The sequence below is a fragment of the Kickxella alabastrina genome, assembly GCF_025024165.1.
Source record: "Kickxella alabastrina strain RSA 675 chromosome Unknown BX661scaffold_2, whole genome shotgun sequence".
In the NCBI taxonomy this organism is placed as follows: domain Eukaryota; kingdom Fungi; phylum Kickxellomycota; class Kickxellomycetes; order Kickxellales; family Kickxellaceae; genus Kickxella; species Kickxella alabastrina.
In genome coordinates this window covers 1-25,603 of record NW_026251473.1, presented here as the reverse complement: position 1 = coordinate 25,603, position 25,603 = coordinate 1, and the positions used below count along the sequence as shown (strand labels likewise).

Here is a 25,603-nt window from a genome sequence, read left to right as displayed (position 1 = left end):
CCGCCACACCGAGGCACGCTGCCACGGCAGCAATAGGAATAATGTGAAATGCAGCAATGGACTTCATACCGACCAAGACTATAATTTATGATAAAATAAAACAAGTATTTGGGCAATATGGGAACAAGAAATCGAAAGACCCAAGTGCATTTTCATGTCCCATCCCTCTTGTACTTATATTGTATAGTTGCGCAGTAAGGTGTAACCAAAAGCTATAAATATAGCGTTGAATGAATGTGTGGAGGGCGCGTGTGAATGAACGCTAATGATGTTTGTTCATTCCATCCTCTGAAACCCTCATCCTGCTACTGAAAAATGGAGGGAAAAAAGACTTGGCAGCAGCCCGTCACCACTAGCTAAAGGTGGATGATGAATGGTGGCCTCCATTGCTGAATCCAAAACACAAATACATCCCATCCACAAAAATCCGCCTATCCGCCATTGCCACTTCTGCTCCCTCCTCACTTCGTCTCTACTATTTCTTTCAAAATCAAGCCATTCTATTATTTATACCAATGGACTTACTTTCCTCGGTGTACGCGTCATTCCCACTCGCGTCGCACGAAGAGTCAGCATCAGTGCGTCAATACTTCTGGGCCACAGTGGTCCTCAGCTGGCTCCTAACTTTTGTTCCGCAAGGCGGGCGCAGCCGCAACTACTCGATCGTCGACCGACTCTGGCCGCTCTACCCGCCGACCTTCCTCATTCAATGGATCTGGCAGCTTCATGAGTACACTGTAGGCAAGCAGCTATCGTCTCACGCGCTGTTTCTCTGCGCCCTGGTATTTGTATGGTCACTGCGTCTATGCTATAATTCAATCAGGCGCGGGGACTACCGCGTTGGCGCAGAGGATTATAGGTGGATCCACGTGCGCCAGTCCTTCGCCTGGATGCATCCGGTCGTGGGCACGGTGGCCTGGGAGGTGTTTAACTTTGGGTTTATTTCTGCTTTCCAGCTGGGCCTGTTGTACTTGATTGTGTGGCCGGCACGCTTCCTGGTGCTTTACGGCGAGGAGCATTCGTGGAGCGCACTGGAGGTTCTGCTGGCAGTGTTGATGTGTGCATTGGTCTTGGGCGAGGCGCTGGCGGACCAGCAGCAGTTTGATTTCCAGCAGAGAAAGAAAAAACAACACGGAGGCAGCAGCAGCAGCCAGCAGAAGGAAGGTGGCTTTGTGCACAAGGGGCTGTGGCGGTTCTCGAGGCATCCGAATGTGTTTTGCGAGCAGGCATTTTGGGCTACGCTTGCGGTTTACTGTGCGGTGGCTACAGGAGTCGATTTGGGCGACTGCGATAATGCGCATTATTTGCTCGGCCCCTTGGTGCTCATTGTTTTGATGTGGGCGTCGGTTGGGTTGACGGAGCGCATTACACTAGCTAAGTACCCGCTTTATCGCGCGTATCAGCTCAAAACAAGCCGCTTAGTTCCTTGGGTACCGGCCACAAACGCACACGTCATCAGCACCGCTGCCGCCGCTGCTGCTCCAACTGCCAAGAAAACGCGCTAAAAAAATATGTTAGCATCATATTATTATTACCAACTATTATTTTACCGTTGATGTCCATATTGTTGTCATTAATCAAGAGAAAAAATCTATACTAAAATAGCTGTGGGCTCAAGCTTCGTCCAGCTCTCTCAGCAACGACGGGTCATTGACCGTGTGGTAATGCGCACCAGCGCCAACACCAGCACTGACATTAGCTGCCGGCTGGACAACATTGGCCTTATCTCCATAGTACTGCTGCTGCTGGAGGTGCCCACCGCCGCCTCCGCCCAGTCTGTTGTTCGATGCTGACGGGTTAAACTCTGGGAACTCGGAGTAATCGTCAACCTTAGAGGGATACTGTGTCTTCTGCCTGTGCCTTCTCCAGAACATAAACCCGACAATACTGCCAATGACCAAGACCAGAACGGCGACGACAATTCCAGCAATGGCTCCTGAAGCCAGCTTACCACTGCTGCTGCTGCTGCTGCTGCCATTGGTCGATGGCTTTGTTGTGCCGCCTGTTGGCCTGCTGCTGTCATCAACTGATGTCTCATCTTTGCCCGATGGCAAGTGCGTGGTGTCGCTCTGCGACGGAGCCAGTGTATCGTTGGTCGGAGTTGCAGTTGGCGTTGGTGTGTCCGTAGGCTTGTCAGTGACTGGGTTTGGAACCGAATCCGAGACTGGGTCGGATACCGGTGGCAGGTCCGAGGTTATGGTCAACGAGGATGTCACGGTTACGTCGCCGCCATCTTCTGTCGAGGGTGTCGTTGGCGTCGTGGATGTTGGTGTTGTGGGCATCGTTGGTGTGGTGGGCGTTGTTGGTGTTGTGGACGTCGTGGGAGTGGTCGGTGTAGTTGGTGATGTCGTTGGCGTCGTGGGGGTCGTTGACGTAGGTGTCTCTGACTCTGTGGTCGACGTCGTATCTGGAATTGTCAAGGATGTCTCCGGTGTCGTGTTCGGCCCTGTCTCCGAAAGACTGCTGTCGGAAGGTCCTGGAGCCTGCGCCAATGCAAGCTGTGGAGCTATGGCCAGTATGGCCACGCTTAGAATAACCGCAACGCGAAGTGTTCTCATAAGAATTAAAGAAATTTAGTTTTTTTTTAGTAAATAAAAGAAAGTTGATTGACGAAATGAGTAAGACAGAAAAAATAATAAAAACTAAAATAACTGAAAGAAAGAAAGAGAAAGATGAAAATCTGATTATTGCGCTTGCTAGTAGCAATGAAATAAAATAAAATAAAATAAAAATAAAGAATGGAAAATGGAAAATAAAAGTCGTCAGACGAAGCGTGCATATTTTCTGTTGATTATTTTTTTTTGGGCATGCATATTTGCTGCTTTGAAACTGACTGACTGACAGACTTGGCTGGCTGGTTGCAGCATCGCTCACATTATTTTTCTATTCATTCATACATTTCTTTCATTCCCTTTTTGAGGGACACTTCTCTATTTTTTTTTAGATTTAAAAGTAAATGGCTTTTTTTTTATCCCCTCCCCTCCCCTTTTTTAGTAGTTGTTTTTGTTTTTGTTTTTTATTTCCCTGCTTTTTTCTTGTTAATAGTTGTTGGTGCTTCCTTTGTTGTTGGCTTTCCAACAATATTATTACTCTTTGATTTCATTTTGTTACGCAATGAATCGCTTTTTTACTCGTTATTTGATGAAGGGAGTCTGTTTTTTTTAATTTACTAGTGTGCCATTGTATCCGCAAGTCCTGACAAATACATTCATGCACACACTAAACATTTTTTCACTGAGAAAAAATGTCTGCTGAGAAAAATATGTGAAAATTAAAATAGAAATGCTATTTTTAACATATCGTCCACGTCCGATGCATGATCACCAGCATCAGCATCGGCATCAGCATAAGCATCAGCATCAGCCTCAACATGTATTTTTTTCATGCAGCAGCTGTCCAAAAATAATACAATTATACTTACTGTTAATCAGTTAATCCGATTACCACGTAACAGCGGAACCGTCACCCAGGCTGAACAAGCAAGAACAAAAAAATGAACCGGGAAATTTGTCACTCTTCACGGCTATAGTAGGAATCAGTAGGTTATTTCAGCGCTTTCTACGCTTTCCCCCTCACTCTCTAAGCGCGAGGCAAAAAAGCCCGTAAAAACTACAGGCTTTCTCGATCCAAAATGCCAGTAAGTATCTATAAAGATCTGTAAAGAGGATTCTGTCGAGTACACTGTAGCTTCTTCGTAGTGTAGTAATCGCCAGAAATGATGAGCAATAAATATTTATTAAAACAAAAGCTGAGGGGAAACCTCCTATTGGGCCTTCCTGTGCTGCCATTTTGTAGGCAGAGCTATAAAGCCCTGGCCGCTGCTGCATTAATGCCTGCCTGCTCGGCATTGACTTAGCTCGCAAGCTCTCGGCTCAGCTGAGCTGAGCTTATTTGGTGAGAGTCACCGCACATAGTCCCAACTGAAATATATTTAAAAGCCCACATTGTAAAGGCGCTGCTCGCATGCAGCACCACAGAATTGGAGTTGTATGCGCTTCGTGGTCTCCTCACGCCTACGCATGCGCGTGCAGCATCTCCAATCCCTCCAATAGCACTCTGTGCTGGCCAAACGAACGCACTTTTAATTCACAATATCGGCTTCTCATTTCATTTATAAATTCATTTACATTCTTCATAATAAAAAACCAATGCATCTTTGTCGCATCTCACTTGTTTCAATTGCAGCGCTTTCACATGCCACCCAGGCGCAGTCCACACCGAGTGCTGTGCGTGGCGTGGACCCACAATTGGCAGCCAAGTACGTGTCGAACAGCAAAGGAACCTTTGTCTGCCTCGATGGCAGCGCAGAGATTCCCTTCGGGCGAGTCAACGACGACTACTGCGACTGCCCTGACGGATCCGATGAACCCGGCACGTCGGCGTGCAACAACGGGTCATTCTACTGCCAGAACCACGGCCATATCCCAGCGCGCATCCCGTCCTTGCGAGTCAACGACGGCGTCTGCGACCCACAGTGCTGCGACGGCTCGGACGAGTGGGAAACGGGACTATGCGCTGACGTATGCGAGGATGTCGGGCGGCAGCACAGACAGAAAATGGATGCCCAGCGCGGTGCCGAGACCAGGGGCGCTCGGAGGAGGGCCGAGCTCGCCGAGGAGGCGCAGGGGATGCGGCTTGGGAAGGAGCGCGAGTGGGCCGAGAAAACAGAGGCGCTGAAGCGCGTCGAGGCTGAGCTTTCTGCGGCAGAGACAGAGAAGCTGGCGCTGGAGGAGAGCCAGCGCGTGGTAGCGGAGAGCCGGCGAGAGAGCCAGCGCCAGGCGCTGTACGACGAGCATTTGCCTGAATTGGTTGCTCTGCGCCGCCACGTGTCGGCCGAGCTGCACCGCTGGCGCGCCCACCGCGACTCACTCGTTCTGCTTCTGAGATCGGTGCGCGCCAGCCACAACCCTGAGTTCAACGACCAGGCTGTGGCCCAGGCCATTTCAGCCTACGCTGAGTTTGTCGACACGCACTCGGATGCCGAGAGCGCCGCGCTGGCGCATGCCAATGAGGACGCGGCCGATCGCCACGAGCGTGAGCGTTTGATCGACGAGGGCGGCAGTAAGCAAGATGACGTGGACTACGAGGCGTGTCGCAAGGCGCTGGACTCGCTAGAGAGCGAGCGCAGGGCTGTCGAGGATGACGTGTCCACGCTTGTTGCCTTGCTGGAGGAGCTGCGAGCCGGGTACAACAAAAACTACCATGATCTGGCCGTCAAGGCTGCTGTCGGCGGGCTTGGTGAGCTTGAGCTTGTGCGTGAGAAGGACCTGGCCGAGCTGGCCACGCTGGCTGAAAACGTCGGCATCGACGGCGTGCGCATGCGTGCTGCCGAGGCGCAGTCCAAGATTGCCGCGGTCTTGTCCGACTCTGAAGGCAACGGCGATGGCGACGGCGACGGCGACGGCGAGTCGGCTCAGGAGGCTGACGGCGAGTCGCTCGACCAGCAGGTGGCCGACGCGCGGACGCTGTTCTGGGACCTGCAGAGCGAGAAGAACACGCTAAGCAGCGCAGTCAGCAACCTGCGCGAGCTGCTCGACAAGGACCTCGGCCCCGGCGATATCTACCTGCCACTTAACGACAAGTGCTTCTCACTGGATGCCGGCGAGTACACGTACGAGGTGTGCCTGCTGGACCGTGCCACGCAGATCAGCAACAAGGACAAGTCGCGCCAGAGTCTGGGGTCGTTTTCAGGCTTTGGTGAGTTGTCGGCGACTGGTGAGGACTATGCTGTGCACAAGTACTTGCAGGGCACAAAGTGCTGGAACGGCCCGCACCGCTCGCTGACTGCGTCGTTCACGTGCGCCGAGGAGATTGCTGTGCTCGCTGTCACCGAGCCCGAAAAGTGCGAGTACCACGCGCGGATGACCGGCCCATTCGCGTGCCCCGTCGACGATCAGGACACTGGATTAGAGCAGGCGCAGGAGCAAAAGGCCAAAGGCATTCCGCCCATGACCGATGCTGCCGAAGGCCAAACAACAGGCGCTGCAGCGCGCCACGACGAGCTGTAAGCCCCCAAAGGCTGCCGATTTAATCCGCTGATCTGATCGACCGCTGATCCTTCGACACAATAAAAAAAATATTGGTAGCCGATTTTTTTTTCCTCATTTCTTGCGAGCTCACTCTCACTCTCTCGCTCTCGCTCTCGATCAAGCCAACTTTGTCCTTGTTTTTTCCTGACTTTTGGCATTACTATTTCTCTATTTTATTTACCTTTCTTTCACATTTCTCTCTTTTTGAAATTATTTTCTCTGTTGAAATGGCCAAACAGAGCGGCAATGCAAAAGGCGAGAACAAGTCGGCGCTGAAGAAGCTGCGCTCGGCGCTCTCCTCCGCCGGCCTGACCGGCCCCAAATCACAAATAACCAAGCGCGACAAAAAGCGCGGTGTTCACAAGGCCAACAACATAAAGACCTCCGAGCGGCGGCACAAGCTGCGGGCAATCCAGACGGCACTCAACCCCTTTGAGATGAAGGTCAACCGCAAGAAGCTCGATGTCCTTGGTCTAAAGCGCAAAGACGACACTGTCAATGTTGCTGTAGCGCGGCAGCGCGCTGTGGAGAAGCGTAAGACTACCATTGGCGAGGAGCGCCGCAATCGCAGCCGACTCGGCGGCATGGTCGATCGGCGTATCGGAGAGAACGACCCGACGATGGATCCTGAGGAGAAGATGCTGCAGCGGTTTACAGCCGAGAGGCAGAAGCGCGCGCGCAACTCGACCATGTTCAACCTCGATGACAACAGCGACATCGAGGGCGAGATCACGTCGCTGACCCACTTCGGCCAGTCGATCAATGACATGAAAGACTTTGACTTTAACGGCAGTGGCGACGAGTTCGAGGAGGGCAACGGTGCGATCAGCAAGCAGGACGTGGCAGCGGTGCATTTCGGCGGCTTCGAGCCCCAGGCCGCCGACGGGTCCTCTGAGCGCAAAAAGACAAAGGCCGAGGTCATGCAGGAGATCATCACCAAGAGCAAGATGCACAAGCACGAGCGCCAGATGGCCAAGGAGCAGGACGAGGATATCCGCCGCGAGCTCGACGATGACTTTGAGAGCGTGCGCGCGCTGCTTTTCGCCGACAACGACAACACGGCAGACAAGCCCATGATGAAGGCTGCCGCCGGTGGCCGCCAGGAGGGTGTCGACCGGTCGTACGACACTGTTATGCGTGAGCTCGTGTTTGAGAAGCGCGCGCGCCCTCAGGACCGCCTGAAGACCGAGGAGGAGGCTGCTCGCGAGGAGAAGGACCGCTTGGAGCGCGCCGAGCGTCACCGCAAGCGCCGCATGGACGGCCTGGACTCGGACACTGAGGTCGATAGCGACGACGACGACGACAACGAGCTGAAGGGGTACAAGACCGCCAATAAGCGCCGCGCTGTTGCTGATGATCTTGGTGATGACTTTGCCCCCGCCGGCAGCGACGATGACGACGTTGACCACACTCTTTCTGCCAAGGGACTTTCCCTGGGAGCGGGTCTGGCGGCAGATCAGTCGTCTGATGAGGACGAGGAGGAGGACGATGATGACAACAGCGATGAGGAAGAGGACGATGGCGACAGCGATCAGGAAGAGGACGCTGGCAGCAGCGATGATGAAGAGGACAACGACAGCGAATTGTCAGGAGGCGAGGCCGAGCGCGAGGAGTTCAAGCAAAAGATCAGCAAGGCCACCGCCGTCAAAAAGCCCACTGCCAACAGCAATGAGATTCCTTTCACCTTTTCTGCGCCTGCCGACTACGAGGCGTGGCTTGAGATCGTCTCTGAGTACTCGCTCGAGCAGCAGCTGGTTGTTATCCGCCGCCTGCGCACGCTGTACCACATCCGCCTGTCGCCCCAGAACAAGGAGAAGCTGAGCAACCTGTGCATAATCTTGGCCGAGCACTTGGCTGTGTTGGCTGAGCAGGATCCGCCCGTCCCCGCCGCTGTGGTCGACGAGATCGTCAAGCACATCGGCGAGCTTGCGGCCATCGACGCCGAGCGCTTCGGCGAGTTCTGCCGCCAGGCCGTGGTCGACTGCCACCGGCGCGTAACCCAGGCCATCCGCGCCAGCGCCAGCGACATGGCCGCCCAGAGCGCCATGCAGCGCCACGGCCCCAGCGCGTCGGACCACGGCGTGCGCGCGTCGGACATCGCGCTGATGCGCGTCTTCGTGTCGGTGTTCTCGTCGTCCGATCGTTACCATACGGTCATCACGCCCATGCTCGTTTCGATCTGCCAATACCTCAGCCAGTATACCTTCACCACGATGAAGGACATTGCTGGCGGTCTGGTGCTAACTGGGCTGCTGCACGAGACCCAGCGGCTGTCGCGCCGCTTGGTCCCCGAGGCGCTGAACTTTCTGTTTGCCACCCTGGCGGCCTCGGTGTGCTCCACCGACGATGCTAGCGACTGGGACGGCCAATTCCCTCTGTCGCGCCGCCAGCGCCAGGCTTACCAGATCCTGCGCATCACCGTCGCTGAAAAGTGCCACTCAAGGTCTGTCGAGCCCATCCGCTGGTCGTGGCTGGTATCCAGCGAAAACAGCGGCGCGCGCTCGCTGACTGCCGACCCCAAGTACAGCGTCCTGCGTGCATGCCTTTTGCTCAGCCGCCGGTTTATCGGCTGCTACTTTTCGCAGTCGGCCTTTATTGAGTGCTTTATGCCGCTCAAGTGCCTTCTGGCCAAGATCAGCGAGAGACTGCCCAAGTTCAAGCTGCAGCAGGCGCCCGCCGAGATTTCTCTGCTACTAGATGACCTGCGCAAATACCTGGACGAGCAGCTGGAGCAGGCGGAGGCATCCCGTGCGCCGCTCAAGATGCAGTACCACAAGCCGCTGGCCATTGATACTGCCGCACCCAAGTTCGAGTCCAGCTACAGCCTCGACGTGCACTACGACCCCGACCGCAGCCGCAACGAGACCACCAAGCTGCGCCGCCAGGTCAACCGCGAGAAGCGTGGTGCCGTGCGCGAGCTTCGTCGTGATGCCCAGTTTATTGCTGGCGAGCGGCTGCGCGAGCAGCGCGAGAAGGACAAGAGCTACTCCGACAAGATGAAGAAGGCGTGGGGTGTTCTGGAGAACGACCAGAGCCAGCTGAAGAAGCTGGACCGCATGCGCATCAGAGAGCAAAAGGGAAAGATCGAATAAGAGGGTAAAATTTTTCTATATTTCTAACTTTTATATTTTCAATCGAGACGACGATAATACGAAAAACGTAGTTATTATTGGGGGGGGGGGTTGGACAATCCCATCTGCTGTCATTGGTTTTGTTTAGTTGGGATTGAACTGTCAGGCATAAATAGGCTGCCTTGATGTAAAGAAAAGGATTGAAATTATCCAGTTTTTTTATGCTTGGGAAGGGCCTGGATTTGGGCGCGGCATTTGGATCCTTTGGCGGTCTACAAAAAAATTTATTATTCAAATTATTTACTTTTGCCAATATGACTGAAGACGGGTTGGACCGCAAAACAAAAGAAAAGGGTGTTTTATTCCAAAACCACCAAAAAAGAAATCTCACATTTCAAAAAATTCTTAATTAGGATCATTAGTAATATGCAAGTAAAATACATTGCTAATTTAATCCGACATGCGTGGCATGCCTTTGAACACCTGGGTGTGTTAACTTCACAAAAAAGTCAGATGGCAGCAAAATCAAAAGACACATAGCGTGTGTGTATGTGTAGAGGGTATTGTTTAAAATACAATTTTAGAGCCGACTGCGATTATATTTAAGTTTCACAAAAAAATGTGTTCACATATTAGCCAACTAAAATGACACGCTCCTTCAAGCTCAAAGTCAACCATTATTAAAACTCGTATAAAAGCTGTGCTACGTTCCACCCATTGTAATTTATATTTTTTAATTCTCATCTGTTGCACGAACTGAAGATATGGAAGTGGATGTTGAGGTTGTGAATCGCGAAACAAGTTTCCATCTGTATGCCGATTGACAGGGTACTAATTGGATTATGCAGGCGTAAATTAGGGAGCCATTATAATGATGCCCAAACATGCTCCCCATTTTTCAATGCACACACATGAGTGCACACACACGAAAACCACAACACTGACCTGTTAAGATACCGGTCTGTTTACAGAAGAACCAGTTCTCACGAACGGGGTGCACAATTGGCAATGTGTACAACAAAGGCGACGAGATACATATATAAGATGAGGCCGGCGCTAGTAGTACTTTAGAAACATTAGCAATAAAACCTTTTATAAATTTATATCCCTACATTTTTAACACTACTACCATAGTGCTCCATACACCCCCTCCTACATAGCACACCCATCAGCTATATTACCACGACAACTACCACCAACACCTCATTAAATTGCATATATATATATATGTTTTTTAGTATGTATGCTCGTATTCCACAGCCTACTGATGTTTCTGGACTGGAAAAACTTAAACTTTCTAACAACAAGGACATTTATACTATTGAGAGAAATCGGTGTGTAATTTGTTTGAAAAAGTAGAACAATTAACTTCAGATTATGGCCGAATTAAATAAATGTGTATCGCAAAAAACATTTTACCGTACACATATACATTAATTAACAGATATCATCACGGTATTTGTTTCAAAATCAGTCGGGTATGTTAACGGACGAATGGCAATTAAATTCGAGAATGAAAAAAGGGTTTGGTAATATTTGAAATACCCGAGACCTCTAAATAGTGGCACACACAATTAAACAGCTATTAAGCTATTATGTCGAGTAGAAATGGTAAATTAATAGCGCTGGTATTTATGCATCTTGTTCACAATGTATCTTAACTTTTTAAACATGGAACCCGGTTTTAACAGTTTGTTGGCAATGCAATGGTTAAGGTGTGGGTATATTAAATCAATTGGGAATGACTGTTCTAAAAATACAATGTGGAACTGAAAAGGGGCAGTGTTGTGTGGGCGGCGCTGTGAAGGTCTTGTTGACATTTGATGTGAACCAGCAATATCTGGAATGGACATTGCGGCCGTAAAGACAATCTTGATGATCTTGGTGCTTGAAGATAGGAATAGTGGCCTGGAATGTAGCTTGGGCACCACAGGCAACTGTGATACAAGGAATTGCAGCTTATCTCCGGCGATTGATTAATGAATCAATCGCTAGTTAATTTCCTACTTGGATATGCGGAAATTCATACGCACACATAAATACCAATGAATATGAACAGTGGAGGCTGTTAATCCCTTAGCTTTCTTTTAGTTCATTTTGTTCTATTTTTTTTAACGTAACAGGCAACAATAAACTAAATATATTTAATGGTAATATTCAAAGTTAACTAAAAAAAACTCAAGAAGCTTTCTTTTGAGCATCCACATCTTGTAATTTTATAGGCAGCTAAAATAAATAAATTACATATTGGCATAAATGTCGTCAAGATTCCGACCAATTAACTTGGCTGAGCATATGCGACGAAAATCATCACAACTGCCACAATAAACTTGAGACGTTGTGTGAACATGCAATTCAAATTATTAATTAATACATCATACAAAAATTAGAGAGATTGTTTGTAAAATAAATAAATTACATGTGTACTTTGTTTATGTTGGTTAAAACAAAAAAGTTAGCTTTGATACTAATTACGCCCTGTGTGGGGGTCGAACCCACGACATTTCGGTTAAAAGCCGAACGCTCTAAACCAACTGAGCTAACAAGGCAATTCAATCTGAACTAGTCATTCTCGCTAAAAAATGTTGGATAGTAGGGAGGTTGGTCGTACGCCAGTTCTTTTAAACAATAAAGGTTGGAATAATGCTTGGCCTACTGGGCAACCGCAAAAGACAAAAAGTCGAAAAAGATGTGTGTGAAATACAATTGGAAATACCTTTGCGTGCTATGGATAGAACTAGTTTAAAAACATTGATTTATTTTATTTATAGTTTTGTTATAAAGAAAATACATTTGTCAAGTGTTAAGTGGTATAGAGTGTAAATTTGATGCTCTTAGTGGGCATAGTGAGGTCAATAACGCTTATAGCATGGTGTGATTGTGTAGTCGACGAATTCGAGACAACGCTTTCAGAATCACAAAATGCCGGCGAGCGCGAGCACTCGGGAAACACAATACCAATTGCAAGCTCATTGGATATTGTTTTGGGCAACGGTTTAAAAAAGATGCTAGTTTTGAACCAGCCTATGCAGTCAATAAGCCCCGACATAATCCAGTACTGGCGGAGCATCACAGCCAGGGTGTTTAATATAAACATGATTATAATTTCGCCGACAATAATGCCCACATTTTGGCCGACCTGGGGGTACGCTCCACTAGTTATGTGCCGGAAAAGCATAGCACAATTATGCGATGGCAGCACTGTCATCCAGCGCAGTCCAGTGGGTAACAAGTCTATTGACACAGTGCCTGCAGCTGAACTTGGAACGATTAGACACACGAGCGATATAGGCACGAGGTCGGGAGGCAGCAGCGTAATCCAAAAGAATAGCCACTGAGAGCTGGCCAAAATAGCCAAACTAAACGTAGCAAAAAGCGCAAAAAACCGGCCTGCGTTTATCGGCAACCCCAAGTGATGTGTGTTGTAATATGGCCCGCGAAATGCAACAACAGCCAATGTGCAGAAAAGTCCGAGCAGTGAACTCCACGCAAACATGAACACGTGGAATGTCACAGCCAAATGTCGGAGATTGACCTTGTTGATGAAGTCGACGGAACAGAGCTTGAGCAAGGTATGGATGGCAATGGAGCAGGCAATAGACACAAATATGGCAAAAGTCGGCGCAATTGGTGCAATTCCAAAGGACATTGGCGATGCTTCTTTTGACGTATACCATATGGGGGTCACCAGTGCAATGGGATCGGCCAAGTTGACGTCAATATTCCGTTTTAACAATGAAGCAAGTTGCTGGGTGGCAAACTCATTGGCAACATGATGTGCCATGGCACCAAGTGCCGGCTGCACATATCTGCTGATGGGAATTGGGTTCCTGCCCGTAGACACCACTACGAACAAAGCGGCGCTCGGATCATAAGCTAGGGTGCGGTTTAACTGCGTCGTTTTACCAAGTGCTTGCTCGAGCCTGCGCTGTAGCCCTGAGCTAACAACAATGGCGCCCCACTCATGCTTGCGCACAAGCTCTGTGCATCTGTCCAGCGAGTTTAGCTGGCCACGGTGCTCCTCCCACTGCACCTGGTCGGCAGCTGTCGGTTGCAATTGCTGAAGGGCGTTTTGGCGCAATATTATATCTACAATTTGCTGGCCCATGGCACCGTTGTCAAGATTTATTATTTTTAAACGAATGTTGTGCGAGTGCCGCAGCATCATGTACATGCTGCCCAGATACGCGGATAGCGCAAACCACAAAAGCATGCTGTATATGATGAGCAGCCGAACGTTGTAAAGTAGGCGCTCTACGACTACGGGCCGGAGTTTGGTGTCTGTGATGCTAATGCGCCCGTCGTCCAGACCTGGCACATGTCTCCATGGTTTTAGTCGATAATGTACAAAATTCATAATGCGAAAATAAGTATAGGTAAAATTATGTAGCGGCGGCGTGGATACAAAAATAACAATAAGAAAATGCTGCCATTTATGTGTTATTTGCTAGTATCCGCGTTATGTGCGTCTGATTTATAATATTGTAGTTGCTATTTTTTCGTGTTGGCTAAAATATTGAAATTTTATTTGCGTATAAAAGCGCATGTCTCCGGGCCACAGCTGCTTTTATGCAACATTTTCTAGGTCCACCGCCTTCCTGTAAATATACAATGCATATTTCCTGCGGAATTCCTCTATTAAATAATGCCACGAGTAAAGGAGATTTTGTTATCGTTATATCGTATGGCTATGAGGCGCAGATTCCCCTCTCAACACAGACATAAAACGGCTAATAATAGAAGGCAAAGGTGCATCCAGGAGCAGATTTTCTATCTGCGGGTTATCCATATACCCTTTTTTCTTTTGCGGATATCCATGCACACACATCAATCACATTTATAATATCCTTAAACTCACGTGCAGGGTGATTAATATTTGCCCATACTTGACTAAACATGCTGCTTGCGATGAAACTAGTGAAGTAGTTTCTGGCGGTTTTTACATTTTGGGCGCTAGAATAAAAATTGAACGTCGCATTAACTGGAACAAACGACATTTAAAAAGTCAATGCCAGAATGAGGAATTAATAAACAGAACAAAATATTGTAACACGCGCCTGCCACATCATAAACTTATATTATTTTATTTCAATCATACTACTTTCATCCAACATCTACGCCTCTCAACAGACTTGGTCACTCGCTCGCTTTCTCACACAAACACAGACACAGACACAAACCACACAGCGCCCTTTTTTTCTTATTATTATTTACTACTGCTGGGTACCCAATTAAGCAATCGCGCTTTTCTGCATCGTCAGCAAGACTTGCAATCCTATTTATTATATTCTTCATAATAGCCAAACTCAAACCCAAACCGCAACCCGACTGACAGGCAGCAGCAGCAGGATCATTCCTTGTACTTACTTTATACTTACATACAACGAAATAATTAATGGCGGACTTGTTGCAGCACTTATCGAGTGGGACTGATGGCTTGGGATCGTCGGCTGGAAATGCATCATCACCCTTACCTCCAATGCCGCAGCTGTTCCAGCTCGATACGATCGATATTGTGGACGGGTGGCAGCAGGAGCTCGTTGAGTGCTATCATGCGCTGGCCGCGATGACCGCGGGTAAATCGCAGATGGAGGTGCACGATGCGCTGCAGCACAAGGCGTCCGAAAGCATGCGGGGCCACGGTGAGCTGGTCAACGGCCTGGTGTACGGAATTCTGACCGAGCCGGCAGACGGAGCAATGGTAAGAGGAAATTAATTGTTTTGTTTTGTTTTGCTTGGCGAACACAGGTGTGTGGCAACTACCGGCTCTGGTCCGTCCTGTTTTTGCCTGGCCTGGCCTGGCCCGATCTGATCTGATCTGATCTGGTCTTGTCTCGTCTTTGCTCTGTCAAGCCACGTTTTCTTTTCCCTGACTTGGCACATGCTGTACAGTTGAAGCACTTGCGTATTAAAACCAATCCTCCATCTCATTGTGCGGTTTTCTGCTTGCATTGTCTAGTTCTTTCGCCAGTTGAGTATAGTGTCGCGCGACGGATTCGCGCACGCAGTTAGTAGGCTACAGCTCTTAGTGTCGGCGCACAAGTTCTCGAGGCTGCGGACCGACGTCAAGCAGCAGCTCTTCTGGATGATCGGCGAGCTGGCGCGGGCCAAAGCCGGAGGCACTGATCAGGTAGTCATGCAGTTGACGCGGCAGCTGCGCGGCGGGGACGTGTCGCAGCCCAACGTCAATCTCTGCCGCCAGGTGCTAAAGCTGCTAGAGACGCACTATGAGTGGCTTATGGGGTCACCCACACTGATTGCCACGGCGGCGTACGCGTTCGGGCGGCTGGTGCTGGACCATGGGCGCATGGCTGAGCTGCGCGCACAGGAGAGTGCCTTTGTTGTGCGGTTGCTGCGCGAGCGCTTTGTTGACTGCGCGATGGTCGGCAGGGATCTGGTACGGATGCTGCAGGACGTCGCCAAGATCCCAGCGTTCCGCGACCTGTGGCAGGATCTGCTGAGCGAGCCGCATCGCATCAGCGCGCACTTCTCGGGTGTCGACCAACTGCTGCGTGTGCCGACGCCTCGGATGTTCTTGGCGAACCGGCTGACGTTCGACATGGAGGCGCGGCTGCTGTTCATTCTCGAGCACGTGCCGACGTCTTCGTACGCGCGCAACCTAACGTGGTTCGTTCACAGGTACCTGGGCACGCCCGAGTCCGAGACGCTGTTCTCGGACATTGTGCGCTACGTGTGCGGCGTCTGCCACCCGTCCAATGCCGTGCTGGCGTCCAATATCGTGCAGCGCTATGTGTTCCTCGGCGGGCTCTTCCGGTATATCCGCTCGCAGGTAGTCGCGGCCAACGTCAAGCTGGCGCTGTTCTTCGACTGGCTGTTCTACGACGCGCGCGTCGACAATATCATGAACATTGAGCCGGGTGTGCTCATCCTGGCGCGGTCCGTCGACAAGTACGCGTACCTGACAGCGTCGTTCGTCGAGTTTTTGTCGTTTGTCGCCGACGCGTACTGCCCGCCTCTGGCATATGACGTGCGCGCAGGCATTGCGGCCGCCATGCGCGATGCCGTCGAGAAGGGCGTGGTGTCCTCACTGGCGCCTGTGTACGAGCACCCGCGCGTCGACCAGCTGACGCGACGATATATGTATCAGCTGTTTCCGCAGCTTGTGCCGCCGCCGCCGCTATCTGCCGCCGCCGCACTGCAGACTGCCGACCCAGACGACGATGAAAATGGCGACGCAGGTGGGAAAGGCGAGGTTGGCAGTGCGGACAGTGCCGCGAACGGACAGCCTCAATTCGGCGGCGAGGCCGACTCGACCAAAAGGTCGGTTGCCCCGGACGTCGCCAAATTCGTCTCGATCGTGCCGCCAAAGGACATTGCCAAGATCATTGCTGCACTCAACTCGGTCCACAGAGCATCTCCAACGCCGACGCCGACGCCGACACCAACACCGGCACTAACGTCGGCAGGGGCTGATGCCCAGCAGCTCGGCAGCATAGTGGATCCCAAGTCGCTCGACCCGGTGTCGCGCATGTTTCACGATGAGGCAGCCGCCAGCAACAGCGACGAGCAGCCAGCGAACATTTCCAGGGCTGAAGAGGACATTGACGATTCAGACGAGGACGCAGCCCTGCTCATCAACGGCGCAGCCGAAGACGACGAGCTAGACGTCTCTGTGGCCCTGAAGGACCCATCATTGTGGCTGTTTGGCTCGACATTGTCGGACTTTTTGGACAAGATGAAAGACGCAGCCGACGCACCCGAGGATGCCAGCCTGCCGCAGTTGGGTGAGGCAGCCAAGGACATTGTCAACATGTTTGCGCAGTCCGAAGCATCGGTGCAGGCCGTGGCCACGGTACTCTCGCACGCGCTGGGGCAGCTGGGCTTTGAGGACGTCGAGACCAACGCCGAGCTCGAGGCCTGCGGTGAGGGCGACAGCGCCGAGCACGACGTCATGCACTATGTGTTTGCCGCCATTGCTGGCTACATGCCTGCGGACGCCAGCGTCGGCACTGGCAGCGGTGCATCGGTGCAGCCGGCCGCCGGGTGGGCGCGGTGCGTCGACCTGCTGGCGCGTCTGACACGGCGGGCCATCGACGTTGGGTTCCGGTGGTTGCTGTACAGCATTATGGACGCACGCAGGCCGCATTTCTACTGGCTCTACGTGGCGCAGTACAACGCAGTAGCAGCGCAGCCTCCTCCTCTACGTGCAGCGTTATCACGGGATATGCGCACACTGCAGGAGCAGTTTCCAGCGCTTTTCTACACAGCTCTGCCTTTGGTGTATGAAGCCTTTCCGGGCGCGGTCACGGGCAACCGCGGTATTGTGCGGGCGGTTGTGGCGATGATCGACCAGCCGCAGGTGCATCGGCTATCGGTGCTCCTCACGCAGTCCAAGCTGCGGCTATTTGGCGCGCGCGCTGCACAAGTTGTCGGCGACACAATGGATAGTGCAGATGCCTTTGAGCAAGTGTGCCTGTGGCAGCTGCTGGCTGCCGAAGTGTCCGGCGACAGCGCAACCATTGATATGCTGGCTAGGGGGCTGCTGCTTGCGAGACAGCTGGATCCGACTGCGAACAGCGAAGCGGCAAGCGGACTGATGGCTGTTCTGCGTAGCGTGCGCCCGCGCCTGCCAACGTTTGGCGTTCTTCTCAAGTACGTTGGCGAAGTGGCCGATGATGATGACGCAGCAGCGGCAAGGCTGAACTTCTGCTGCTGTGTGCTAACCACATGGATGCGCGCAGACAGGGCGGCGCTATTTGGTTTGCTTCCTCGGCTGCCGCGCGTGGATCGCGAGAGAATCGTAGCGTGGTGGAAGACGCACTTTGGTTTTGAGAAGTATGCCGCAGAGATCGATGAGGCATGCGAGGCAAAGGTCACAGCAGCCGAAGCAGTGGTTTTGGCGCCGGCTTCTGCACCAATGCCGGCGTCAGCAGTGTTGGAACTGACGGCCGATGAGGCGCACTTCGACCGCTATCTTTACGACGATGACAACGGCAATGACGGCCGCAGCAAGGGTAGGCTGTTGGCGGACGCGAGTTCAGTACAGGACCAGGAGGACGACGAGGTTATTGCTGGCGTGCTGGGCATCGGCTCCAGCGAGTCATCGGTATCTGGTGATACCCCTGCTGCTGAGGAGCAGGATGCACCCGTTGCCGCGTATGGCCCAGTAACCGAAGATGTGTCGGTTGCCGAGAGTGGGCGCGGCACGAAACGCCAGCGATCACCGACTTTGATGCACTCGTTGCCACCATCGAAGGTTGAGAAGACAGCTGACAAGCTTGTTTCAAAGGCTTCAAAAGCTTCAAAGGTTGAGGCGGCCGATGCTCGGCGCGTCACACGGTCGCTGAGGAGCAACACAAAGCAGACAACAGCTGCTCCTGTTGCACCTGCTGCGAAGCGCGGTAGGCGTGCAAAGGCAAACAAGCGGCCGAGGCGCAACGTCATAACATCTGACGATGACGACGACGACGACAACAACGAGAACGAGGACAACGACAACGACGATAAGGCCGATGCCAAAGAAAATGATGCTGCTAACAGAAATGACAGTGAGGAGGAGGATGAGTCGGCGACTGGCGACAATGGGTTTTCAACCGACTCGTCGTTGACCTCAAACTCGTCGCCCCTGGTTTCCAGCTCGGAGGACGACTATTGAATCAAATTGTAGGAATTTCCGTCTTTTTCTTTTAATATATGTATTGCATTTGAATCGAAATACACGACGGCTCGCTATCATTTTTTGGATGTTAAAGCGCAATTGTTTTATATTAAATATTAAAAAAAGGATGACAGGTGTCTAAATTTTCTGTTCTCACTTCTTGACCTCGTCCTCGAGCTCAATGAGCACGTCGTCGCCACCAACAGTGGAGCCGGGTGTGACGAGCACAGCCTTGATGACACCAGCCCTGGGTGCGCGCAAGACGTTCTGCATCTTCATGGCCTCTACAACAGCAACCTCAGCGCCCTCAGCAACAGTGTCTCCAGGCTTCACAGCAACGGACACAATGGTTCCGGGCATGGGCGACAGCACAAGCTTGGACGTGTCGAGCTTCTCCTTCTCCTTCATGAAGTGCAGGAGCTCGCGCTGGCGGGGCGCCAGGACGTCAATTTCGAATTTGGTGCCCATAAACTGGACACGGAAACCGAGGGGCAAGGGATCGAGGAACTGCAGTGTGGTGCTGCCGTTGTTGACATCGACAAATGGCGTGTCGACGGACCAATTGACGGTGATCTCGGAGGTCTTGGCCTCGGAGCCGGCCGTGCTGGAGGTCACCTTGAAAGTGTTGGCGCCCTGCAGCTGGATGCTGGACGCTGGGTTGGCCAGCTCGACCGAGACAGCGACCTCGATCTTGGACACCGAACCGTCCTCCTGCAGCTGGGGCAGCAGCAGCACGTAGTCCTCGCGCACCGTGGTGGCTGACGAGGCCTCGCGCGCCTGGCGGATAAATTGAAGCGCGGCCGAGGCTGTGGCCAGCTCCTGAGCGCTTTGCTCTGTGAGGCGGTGGCCCTTGAAGCCGCTGGGGTAGTGCTCGGCGAGGAAGGCCGTGGTGATGCGGCCGGCGGCAAAGTCAGGGTTGGAAATGACGTCGCGCAACAGCGGGATGTTGTGTGTGACGCCCTTGATCAGGTAGCGGTCCAGGGCGTGCTCCATGGTGGCAATGGCCTGCTCGCGGGTCTGGCCGTGCGTGGACAGCTTGCAGATCATCGGGTCGTAGTACATGGATATCTCGGATCCCTCGGTGATACCGCTATCGCAGCGCACATCGTTGGGCTTCTTCCAGTCGACGGGCTCCTGGTAGCGCGACAGCGTGCCGATGCTCGGCAGGTACTTCTCGGGATCCTCAGCGTAGACGCGCGCCTCAATGGCCCAGCCGTTGATCTTGACCTCGTCCTGCTTCGTTGTGGTCAGCGTCAAGCCGGCGGCCGAGCGGATCATCTCCTCGACGAGATCAAAGCCCGTGATGTACTCAGTAATCGGGTGCTCGACCTGCAGGCGCGTGTTCATCTCGAGGAAGAAGAAGTTGCGGTTCTTGTCAACCAAAAACTCAACTGTGCCGGCGCTGTTGTAGCCGACGTTGCGGGCCAGCGCGACGGCCTGCTCACCCATGCGGCGCCGAGTATCATCGTCAAGATGCGTCGAGGGAGCCTCCTCAATGACCTTTTGGTTGCGGCGCTGGATTGAGCACTCACGCTCGGGCAGCCACAAAACGTTGCCCTTGCCGTCGGCAATGATCTGGATCTCAATATGGCGCGGCTCCTCGATGAAGCGCTCGACCAGGATACGGTTGTCGCCGAAGCTGCTCTGCGCCTCGTCCGACGCCAGCTTGAAGCCCTCGTTGACCTCTTCCATAGTGTGTGCAATGCGCATGCCCTTGCCGCCGCCGCCGGCCGACGCCTTGAGCATCACCGGGTAGCCGATATCCTCGGCAATCTCGACGGCATGCTGCGCGTCGCGTACGACGCCGTCGTATCCAGGAATCGTGTTGACGCCGGCCTTCTTGGCGATGATCTTGGACTGGATCTTGTCGCCCATCGCTGCCATGGCGTACTCCTGGGGGCCGATGAATCCGACACCGGCAGCGTCTAGCTGCTTGACAAAGCTGGAGTTCTCGGATAGGAAGCCGTAGCCGGGGTGCACGGCCTGGGCGCCGCTCTTCTTGATCACGTCCATGATGGCGTCGACGTTGAGGTACGACTGGCTGGTGGCCGCCGGGCCCACGCGGTATGCCTCGTCAGCCTCGCGCACAAAAAGCGCGTTGGCGTCGGCGTCAGAGTAGATTGCCACGGTCTTGATACCCATGCGCTTGGCTGTGCGAATCACACGGCAGGCGATCTCGCCGCGGTTAGCGATCAGGATCTTGTCGAACGTCTTCTCGGTGGTCTTGCACGGGCCAAAGTACTGCCTCTTGGCCAGCTTGGACGCCGACATAGCCGACTTTAGTGCCTTGGACTTGAGCATCCGGGCATTGCCAAGAGAGATAACACGATGCATGGCTGTAGGCTTAAATAAAACAAGTATTTTCTGTGAGTAGCAAAAAAAAGAGTAAGAGATAGGTGATACAAGAAGCGTAAATATAAAAGAAGACTAAAATACTGGAGTGTAATTATTAAAGCAAAAGGAAGATGAAAAAGATGAAAGCAGACTTGGTCAAGTGTCACGGCAGGGACAAAATAACCTTTTGCTTGATTAAATAAAAAAATAACAATGGTGCAGGCGACGGAGAATAGCAGCGGAAAGATAGATGATGATAGCAAGGGGGCGCCTGATGGCATGAGTTCAATTTCAATGCTCTTTGAACATTTTTTTTGCTCTTTTCTCTATGCCTTATTTGATGCACATATTATGCCTATTTCAGCCGGACCATGCGGAAGAAACAGGAGCAAGAGCGAGAGCGAGAGCAGGCCGAGCTGCCAAAAAATAGAAATGAGTGATAAGACGAACACTGGTCTAGCGACAATCTGCGCCGCTGCCATTCGTGGGAACATTAAGCCTGTTCCGCAACGTCCGTTTTCCGTTATCTCGAATCAGCCTTAGCCTTAGCCGCTATCTCGCCTCCTCGATTCACACGTGCCCCTCCACGAATCCCGCTCAGTCCAGCTTTTAATTTTGTACTTATCTGTGCGCCATGTGCGTCCATCCGTCCAGGCAAAGTACAGTGTCGCTGTTGATGAGTGATTCTCGATCAACCTTTGTGATCTTGTGATCAAGCGCTGGACTGCTACATCATCATTGTTGTCCATTTGGCGTGCAGAGCACGTGTAAGTGTCATTTTGATATTATTGGGCGAACTGCAACAGCAAGCAACAAGAAGTAAATTCCGCATTAGTATTTGCATATGCATTTTCGAAGTTGAATTTAAATTTGCGCTTAAGGAAATATGCGCTTAGAATAGTGCACATTCGTCATTAGACTAATTTGTAAATGCAACGCGCAACAATCAGAGTGGAAAAATCGAAATCGAAATTGAAATCTTGAACCAATCAAATACCTCTTTATTATATTATATTTTCCACATCCTTTCATTCCAATCGCCTTTCTCATCTTCAAATTTACATTCACATTATTTACTCTCTCTAAATGGGCTACATCGGGTACGCGCGCACAGCGCTCAATGCGACGGTAACGTTTCTCGCGATATGGGCCGGACTATATCTGCTGCTGACAGGCCGCGGCGAGCGCTTCAACATCGGTGGTTACCTGCTGCGGTTGTCGCCGTACATGTGGGCGCTCTATGGCATATCGTTCTGCATTGGGCTTAGCGTCATCGGCGCCGCGTGGGGAATCTTCATTGCCGGATCGAGCATCCTCGGAGGAGCCGTTCGCACGCCGCGCATAGCGACCAAGAACCTCATCAGCATTATCTTTTGCGAAGTCGTTGCCATCTACGGCGTCATCATGGCTATTGTGTTCTCAGCAAAGATTGCTGCTGTCAGCTCGGAGAAGGGCTTTTCGTCGTCGGATTATTACACCGGGTACTCATTGTTCTGGGGCGGTCTGGCTGTTGGTCTGTCTAATCTTATTTGTGGCTTGGCCGTTGGCATCACTGGGAGTAATGCCGCAGTTGCCGATGCCCACGACCAGCAGTTGTTCGTCAAGATCTTGGTTATTGAGATTTTTGGCAGTGTTATCGGCCTATTCGGCTTGATCGTTGGCTTGTTGGTGACAGGCAAGGCAGAGGACTTTACAGGCATTATTTAATGTTGCTTGCATTATCTTTCTGAAGATGTAGAGTTGAAAGCATATACTAGGAAAAGTAAATAATATTCTAGCCTGCAAATGCTAATAATGAGTGTAAATTGAATACTGCAAGACGAATCAAATAAAAAATAAGACGATGCTGAAAGGTCAAACCATTAACTAGCCAACCCAGTGGTAATGCTAGTGAAGGATAAGGACATCAACATGGAGATAGATGACCCTGTCAGTGCGGAGGAAGGGAGGGAGACTGTCTGTGATGCCAATGGAGCATAATATAGCCTCGTCTCATCTGAGAGCCCACGAGCTACTGTACAAACCCCAAAACCCCATTTATACAGTAGCATTTGAGGAGTTTTACATTGCCTATAATATGGCAATTAGGGAGGACTCAATAGGAGGCCCTTCTAAGGAATTTTGGAATTAGTTTAATATGTGATTAATTGATATGTTAAAATGGTATTCCCAGGTGTGCCAAACAGTACCCCTTGCGGGGCATCAATTATACTAGATATTTTAAATTCTATGGTTTGATAGAATGACAACTGTCCTCTGTCAGCTCCTGCCAGCCGCGCCTCATATCCAGGTCCAGCTCCTTGTCCAGATAGTAGGCGTCCACATGCTTCTTGAGTTTTTCCAACATGCAACCTAGTGGTGCTGGATACACCTGGAGTCTGTTGATTGTTTCAGCTAAGTGATTTTGCGGCTGAGTTTTAAAGATCCAAGTGAAAGTTTTCTTGCATTCAGAGTTTTATGCTCCCGTCACGGGCACATGAAACATGTGGCTCTGCGTCTCAATTGGTCTGACAGCCAGGCGATGGAGCATAGACGCATCTCTGGTTCAGTGTATGCGTTGGAGAAGCACATATTTTTTACAGCAGTGAATGGCAGGGCCACCATACTCCCAAAAGAAACAATATAAGCTCAAAATCAATGCGCAAGGAAATAGAACAATGCCGATTGGAAATTAATCCGTAAATATAATTATTTCTTGTTTCCATATTTCAGCCAACCAAATGCAAGCATGAGAAGCTCAAGGTTTTTTGTTTATATTAAAAAAATTGTTTTTTGTTTTTGGCGCAATCCATCGCAACAAATTTTCACCTTTGCAACTTTCCACCTTTACTTTTACTTTTAATATTTGCTTTTTTTTTTTCCAATTCGCACCATTTCGTTCAATTTGTTTTATTTTCCTCACTTTTCCCTCACTTTTACCATACCTCAGTGCTTATCACACACACACACACACACTCTCTCTCTCTCTCCCCCCTCTCTTTCTATTTCCCTTTCTCTTTCTCTCAATGATGTCTGAGCTAGCTCCTCCGAATAAGACCCCGCCGAATCAAATAGGCGTAAGTACTTCAATATAAACAAATTATTATGATACTGATGAGTTGTTTGTTGTTTATTTTGAATGCATATAAAACTAATTCGGACACTAATTTCAAACATTGTTTTATTTTTTATTAGAACAGCAAGACAGGTGGCACTATCCAAACGCCCTCAAAAAATCAAAAAAAGGAGGAACTGCCGCCCGGGGAATCGGAGCCCCCCGAAGTACGCGATAGGCGCCGTCAGCGGCTGCTGAAATGCCTCGGCGATAACATATGGCACGACTATCCGTTCGATAAGTTTGTCAAATCGTTGGGTGTGAAAGAGCAGTATAATCGGCTCATTAAGGATTGGCCTGATCTCTTCCTCGACATAGCTAGGGGGTCGCCAGTGGCTGATAGCAAAGGCATCGTAGCCAATACAGGTCGCTCGGAAGCCAGACTCAGGGGTTTGCCCTTTACTGACGTTTTCATATCTTACCCGAAGTTGATGGGGTTGACTAAGGAAGCTCGTTTGGTCGAATATTTTATCTTCCTCTTTGAAGCGATGATCGATGTGGTTGGTGTCGCAAATGAAGATATTCCAGCAGGCAGAACTCCAATCCCAGACTGCAGGGTTAGTCTGAAGGACCATCAGAGTGATGCTATACTAGGCACTCCGCACAAGCCAGATATCGCGTTTTATCACAACTACAAGAGACGTGACATTCATTCCGTCCATGCTATACTCGAGGCCAAGATGGATCCAAACCCCATTAGAACCCCAGAGGATACTCGTGGCCAGCTCGCAGATTACGGCCATGTGCTTAATGATCAGCAGGCAACCCGCACGTTTGCGCCTGTCTTCTACCTCCATGGGCACATCCTGACGCTTCACGCATATTATCGTGACAATCTGTATATTATCGAGCTGGGCGAGCTATGCTTTGATACGAATTATTGGACGTCTGATGGAGCTAAAAGAATTCAGGAATGCCTCATGCAGTTCTGGTTCCTGCTGACTCTTGAGTCGAACATTTTCGGGCATTTCTGCGATGTCTCAAAGAAACCTGACTCTTTCTTTTTTTCGCAGAAAGTCAATGTGGAGAGCAAGGGCGATTCGAAGATCGAAGTCTTATACTCAGCTTCCAAGGATGTCAAGGATGTCAAGGATGTCAAGGATGTCAAGGATGTCAAGGATGTCAAGGATGTCAAGGATGTCAAGGATGTCAAGGATGTCAAGGATGTCAAGGATGTCAAGGATGGCGCTGCTCTGTTTTGTATCAAGGAGACAATAGCGCGTTATTCATACATGATTGGGCGCCATGTCCATTTATTCAGGGGGACTTGCAAAGGTCGTGATGCTGTGCTGAAGCTTTCCTGGACCCCAGTCAATCGTTTGCCCGAGGGTGCCGCATACGCCATCCTCAACAAGAGACCAGTCGAATGTATTCCCAAGATCTTTTCGAGTGGCCTGCTCATCAGCGACCTTAATGGATACCGGCTGGAGTTTGTGCTCATGGAGTACTGCGGCCA

At 51.0% G+C, this 25,603-nt stretch overlaps 9 protein-coding genes and 1 non-coding gene across 10 annotated transcripts; 6 read left to right on the top strand and 4 right to left on the bottom strand.

Annotated features, from left to right (window-relative positions):
• The first annotated feature begins 371 nt into the window (after positions 1–371).
• Positions 372–1,629, top strand: BX661DRAFT_176432 (uncharacterized protein). Its single transcript, XM_051534329.1, has 2 exons — positions 372–1,513; positions 1,606–1,629. The coding sequence occupies exon 1, from the start codon at positions 516–518 to the stop codon at positions 1,503–1,505; it is 990 nt and encodes a 329-aa protein (XP_051394374.1). The 5' UTR covers positions 372–515; the 3' UTR covers positions 1,506–1,513; positions 1,606–1,629.
• Positions 1,551–2,759, bottom strand: BX661DRAFT_176431 (uncharacterized protein). Its single transcript, XM_051534328.1, has one exon. The coding sequence runs from the start codon at positions 2,556–2,558 to the stop codon at positions 1,614–1,616; it is 945 nt and encodes a 314-aa protein (XP_051394373.1). The 5' UTR covers positions 2,559–2,759; the 3' UTR covers positions 1,551–1,613.
• Positions 2,760–4,067: 1,308 nt separating this feature from the next.
• On the top strand, positions 4,068–6,189 carry BX661DRAFT_176429 (glucosidase II beta subunit-like-domain-containing protein). The gene has a single exon (XM_051534327.1). The coding sequence runs from the start codon at positions 4,149–4,151 to the stop codon at positions 6,006–6,008; it is 1,860 nt and encodes a 619-aa protein (XP_051394372.1). The 5' UTR covers positions 4,068–4,148; the 3' UTR covers positions 6,009–6,189.
• On the top strand, positions 6,190–9,188 carry BX661DRAFT_176428 (nucleolar protein 14). Its single transcript, XM_051534326.1, has one exon. The coding sequence runs from the start codon at positions 6,257–6,259 to the stop codon at positions 9,119–9,121; it is 2,865 nt and encodes a 954-aa protein (XP_051394371.1). The 5' UTR covers positions 6,190–6,256; the 3' UTR covers positions 9,122–9,188.
• A 2,386-nt stretch (positions 9,189–11,574) lies between these two features.
• On the bottom strand, positions 11,575–11,649 carry BX661DRAFT_t4. Its single transcript has one exon. It is a non-coding gene; the product is annotated as a tRNA-Lys (tRNA).
• Positions 11,650–11,875: 226 nt separating this feature from the next.
• On the bottom strand, positions 11,876–13,652 carry BX661DRAFT_176426 (uncharacterized protein). Its single transcript, XM_051534325.1, has one exon. The coding sequence runs from the start codon at positions 13,455–13,457 to the stop codon at positions 11,904–11,906; it is 1,554 nt and encodes a 517-aa protein (XP_051394370.1). The 5' UTR covers positions 13,458–13,652; the 3' UTR covers positions 11,876–11,903.
• A 407-nt stretch (positions 13,653–14,059) lies between these two features.
• BX661DRAFT_176425 (protein-domain-containing protein) lies at positions 14,060–18,785 on the top strand. The gene is made up of 2 exons (XM_051534324.1): positions 14,060–14,801; positions 15,060–18,785. Exons 1-2 carry the CDS (start codon positions 14,496–14,498, stop codon positions 18,714–18,716), a joined length of 3,963 nt encoding a protein of 1,320 aa, XP_051394369.1. The 5' UTR covers positions 14,060–14,495; the 3' UTR covers positions 18,717–18,785.
• A 22-nt stretch (positions 18,786–18,807) lies between these two features.
• BX661DRAFT_176423 (carbamoyl-phosphate synthase L chain, ATP binding domain-containing protein) lies at positions 18,808–21,140 on the bottom strand. The gene has a single exon (XM_051534323.1). It carries the CDS (start codon positions 21,051–21,053, stop codon positions 18,873–18,875), a length of 2,181 nt encoding a protein of 726 aa, XP_051394368.1. The 5' UTR covers positions 21,054–21,140; the 3' UTR covers positions 18,808–18,872.
• A 759-nt stretch (positions 21,141–21,899) lies between these two features.
• BX661DRAFT_176421 (Ppa1 protein) lies at positions 21,900–22,852 on the top strand. The gene has a single exon (XM_051534322.1). The coding sequence runs from the start codon at positions 22,140–22,142 to the stop codon at positions 22,758–22,760; it is 621 nt and encodes a 206-aa protein (XP_051394367.1). The 5' UTR covers positions 21,900–22,139; the 3' UTR covers positions 22,761–22,852.
• A 1,453-nt stretch (positions 22,853–24,305) lies between these two features.
• On the top strand, positions 24,306–25,482 carry BX661DRAFT_222098 (uncharacterized protein; the record flags this gene model as incomplete). Its single annotated transcript, XM_051538847.1, has 2 exons — positions 24,306–25,250; positions 25,332–25,482. Coding segments are annotated over exons 1-2 (822 nt in total), but the record flags the coding sequence as incomplete, so codon positions are not given.
• Between the last annotated feature and the right edge of the window lie 121 nt (positions 25,483–25,603).

Excerpts from the sequence above, each read along its gene's own strand:
- BX661DRAFT_176432 (XM_051534329.1), top strand. The coding sequence starts at position 516 with ATGGACTTACTTTCCTCGGTGTACGCGTCATTCCCACTCGCGTCGCAC.
- BX661DRAFT_176431 (XM_051534328.1), bottom strand. The coding sequence starts at position 2,558 with ATGAGAACACTTCGCGTTGCGGTTATTCTAAGCGTGGCCATACTGGCC.
- BX661DRAFT_176429 (XM_051534327.1), top strand. The coding sequence starts at position 4,149 with ATGCATCTTTGTCGCATCTCACTTGTTTCAATTGCAGCGCTTTCACAT.
- BX661DRAFT_176428 (XM_051534326.1), top strand. The coding sequence starts at position 6,257 with ATGGCCAAACAGAGCGGCAATGCAAAAGGCGAGAACAAGTCGGCGCTG.
- BX661DRAFT_176426 (XM_051534325.1), bottom strand. The coding sequence starts at position 13,457 with ATGAATTTTGTACATTATCGACTAAAACCATGGAGACATGTGCCAGGT.
- BX661DRAFT_176425 (XM_051534324.1), top strand. The coding sequence starts at position 14,496 with ATGGCGGACTTGTTGCAGCACTTATCGAGTGGGACTGATGGCTTGGGA. Across the intron at positions 14,802-15,059 it reads AGCCGGCAGACGGAGCAATG|TTCTTTCGCCAGTTGAGTAT; the intron begins GTAAGAGGAAAT and ends TGCATTGTCTAG.
- BX661DRAFT_176423 (XM_051534323.1), bottom strand. The coding sequence starts at position 21,053 with ATGCATCGTGTTATCTCTCTTGGCAATGCCCGGATGCTCAAGTCCAAG.
- BX661DRAFT_176421 (XM_051534322.1), top strand. The coding sequence starts at position 22,140 with ATGGGCTACATCGGGTACGCGCGCACAGCGCTCAATGCGACGGTAACG.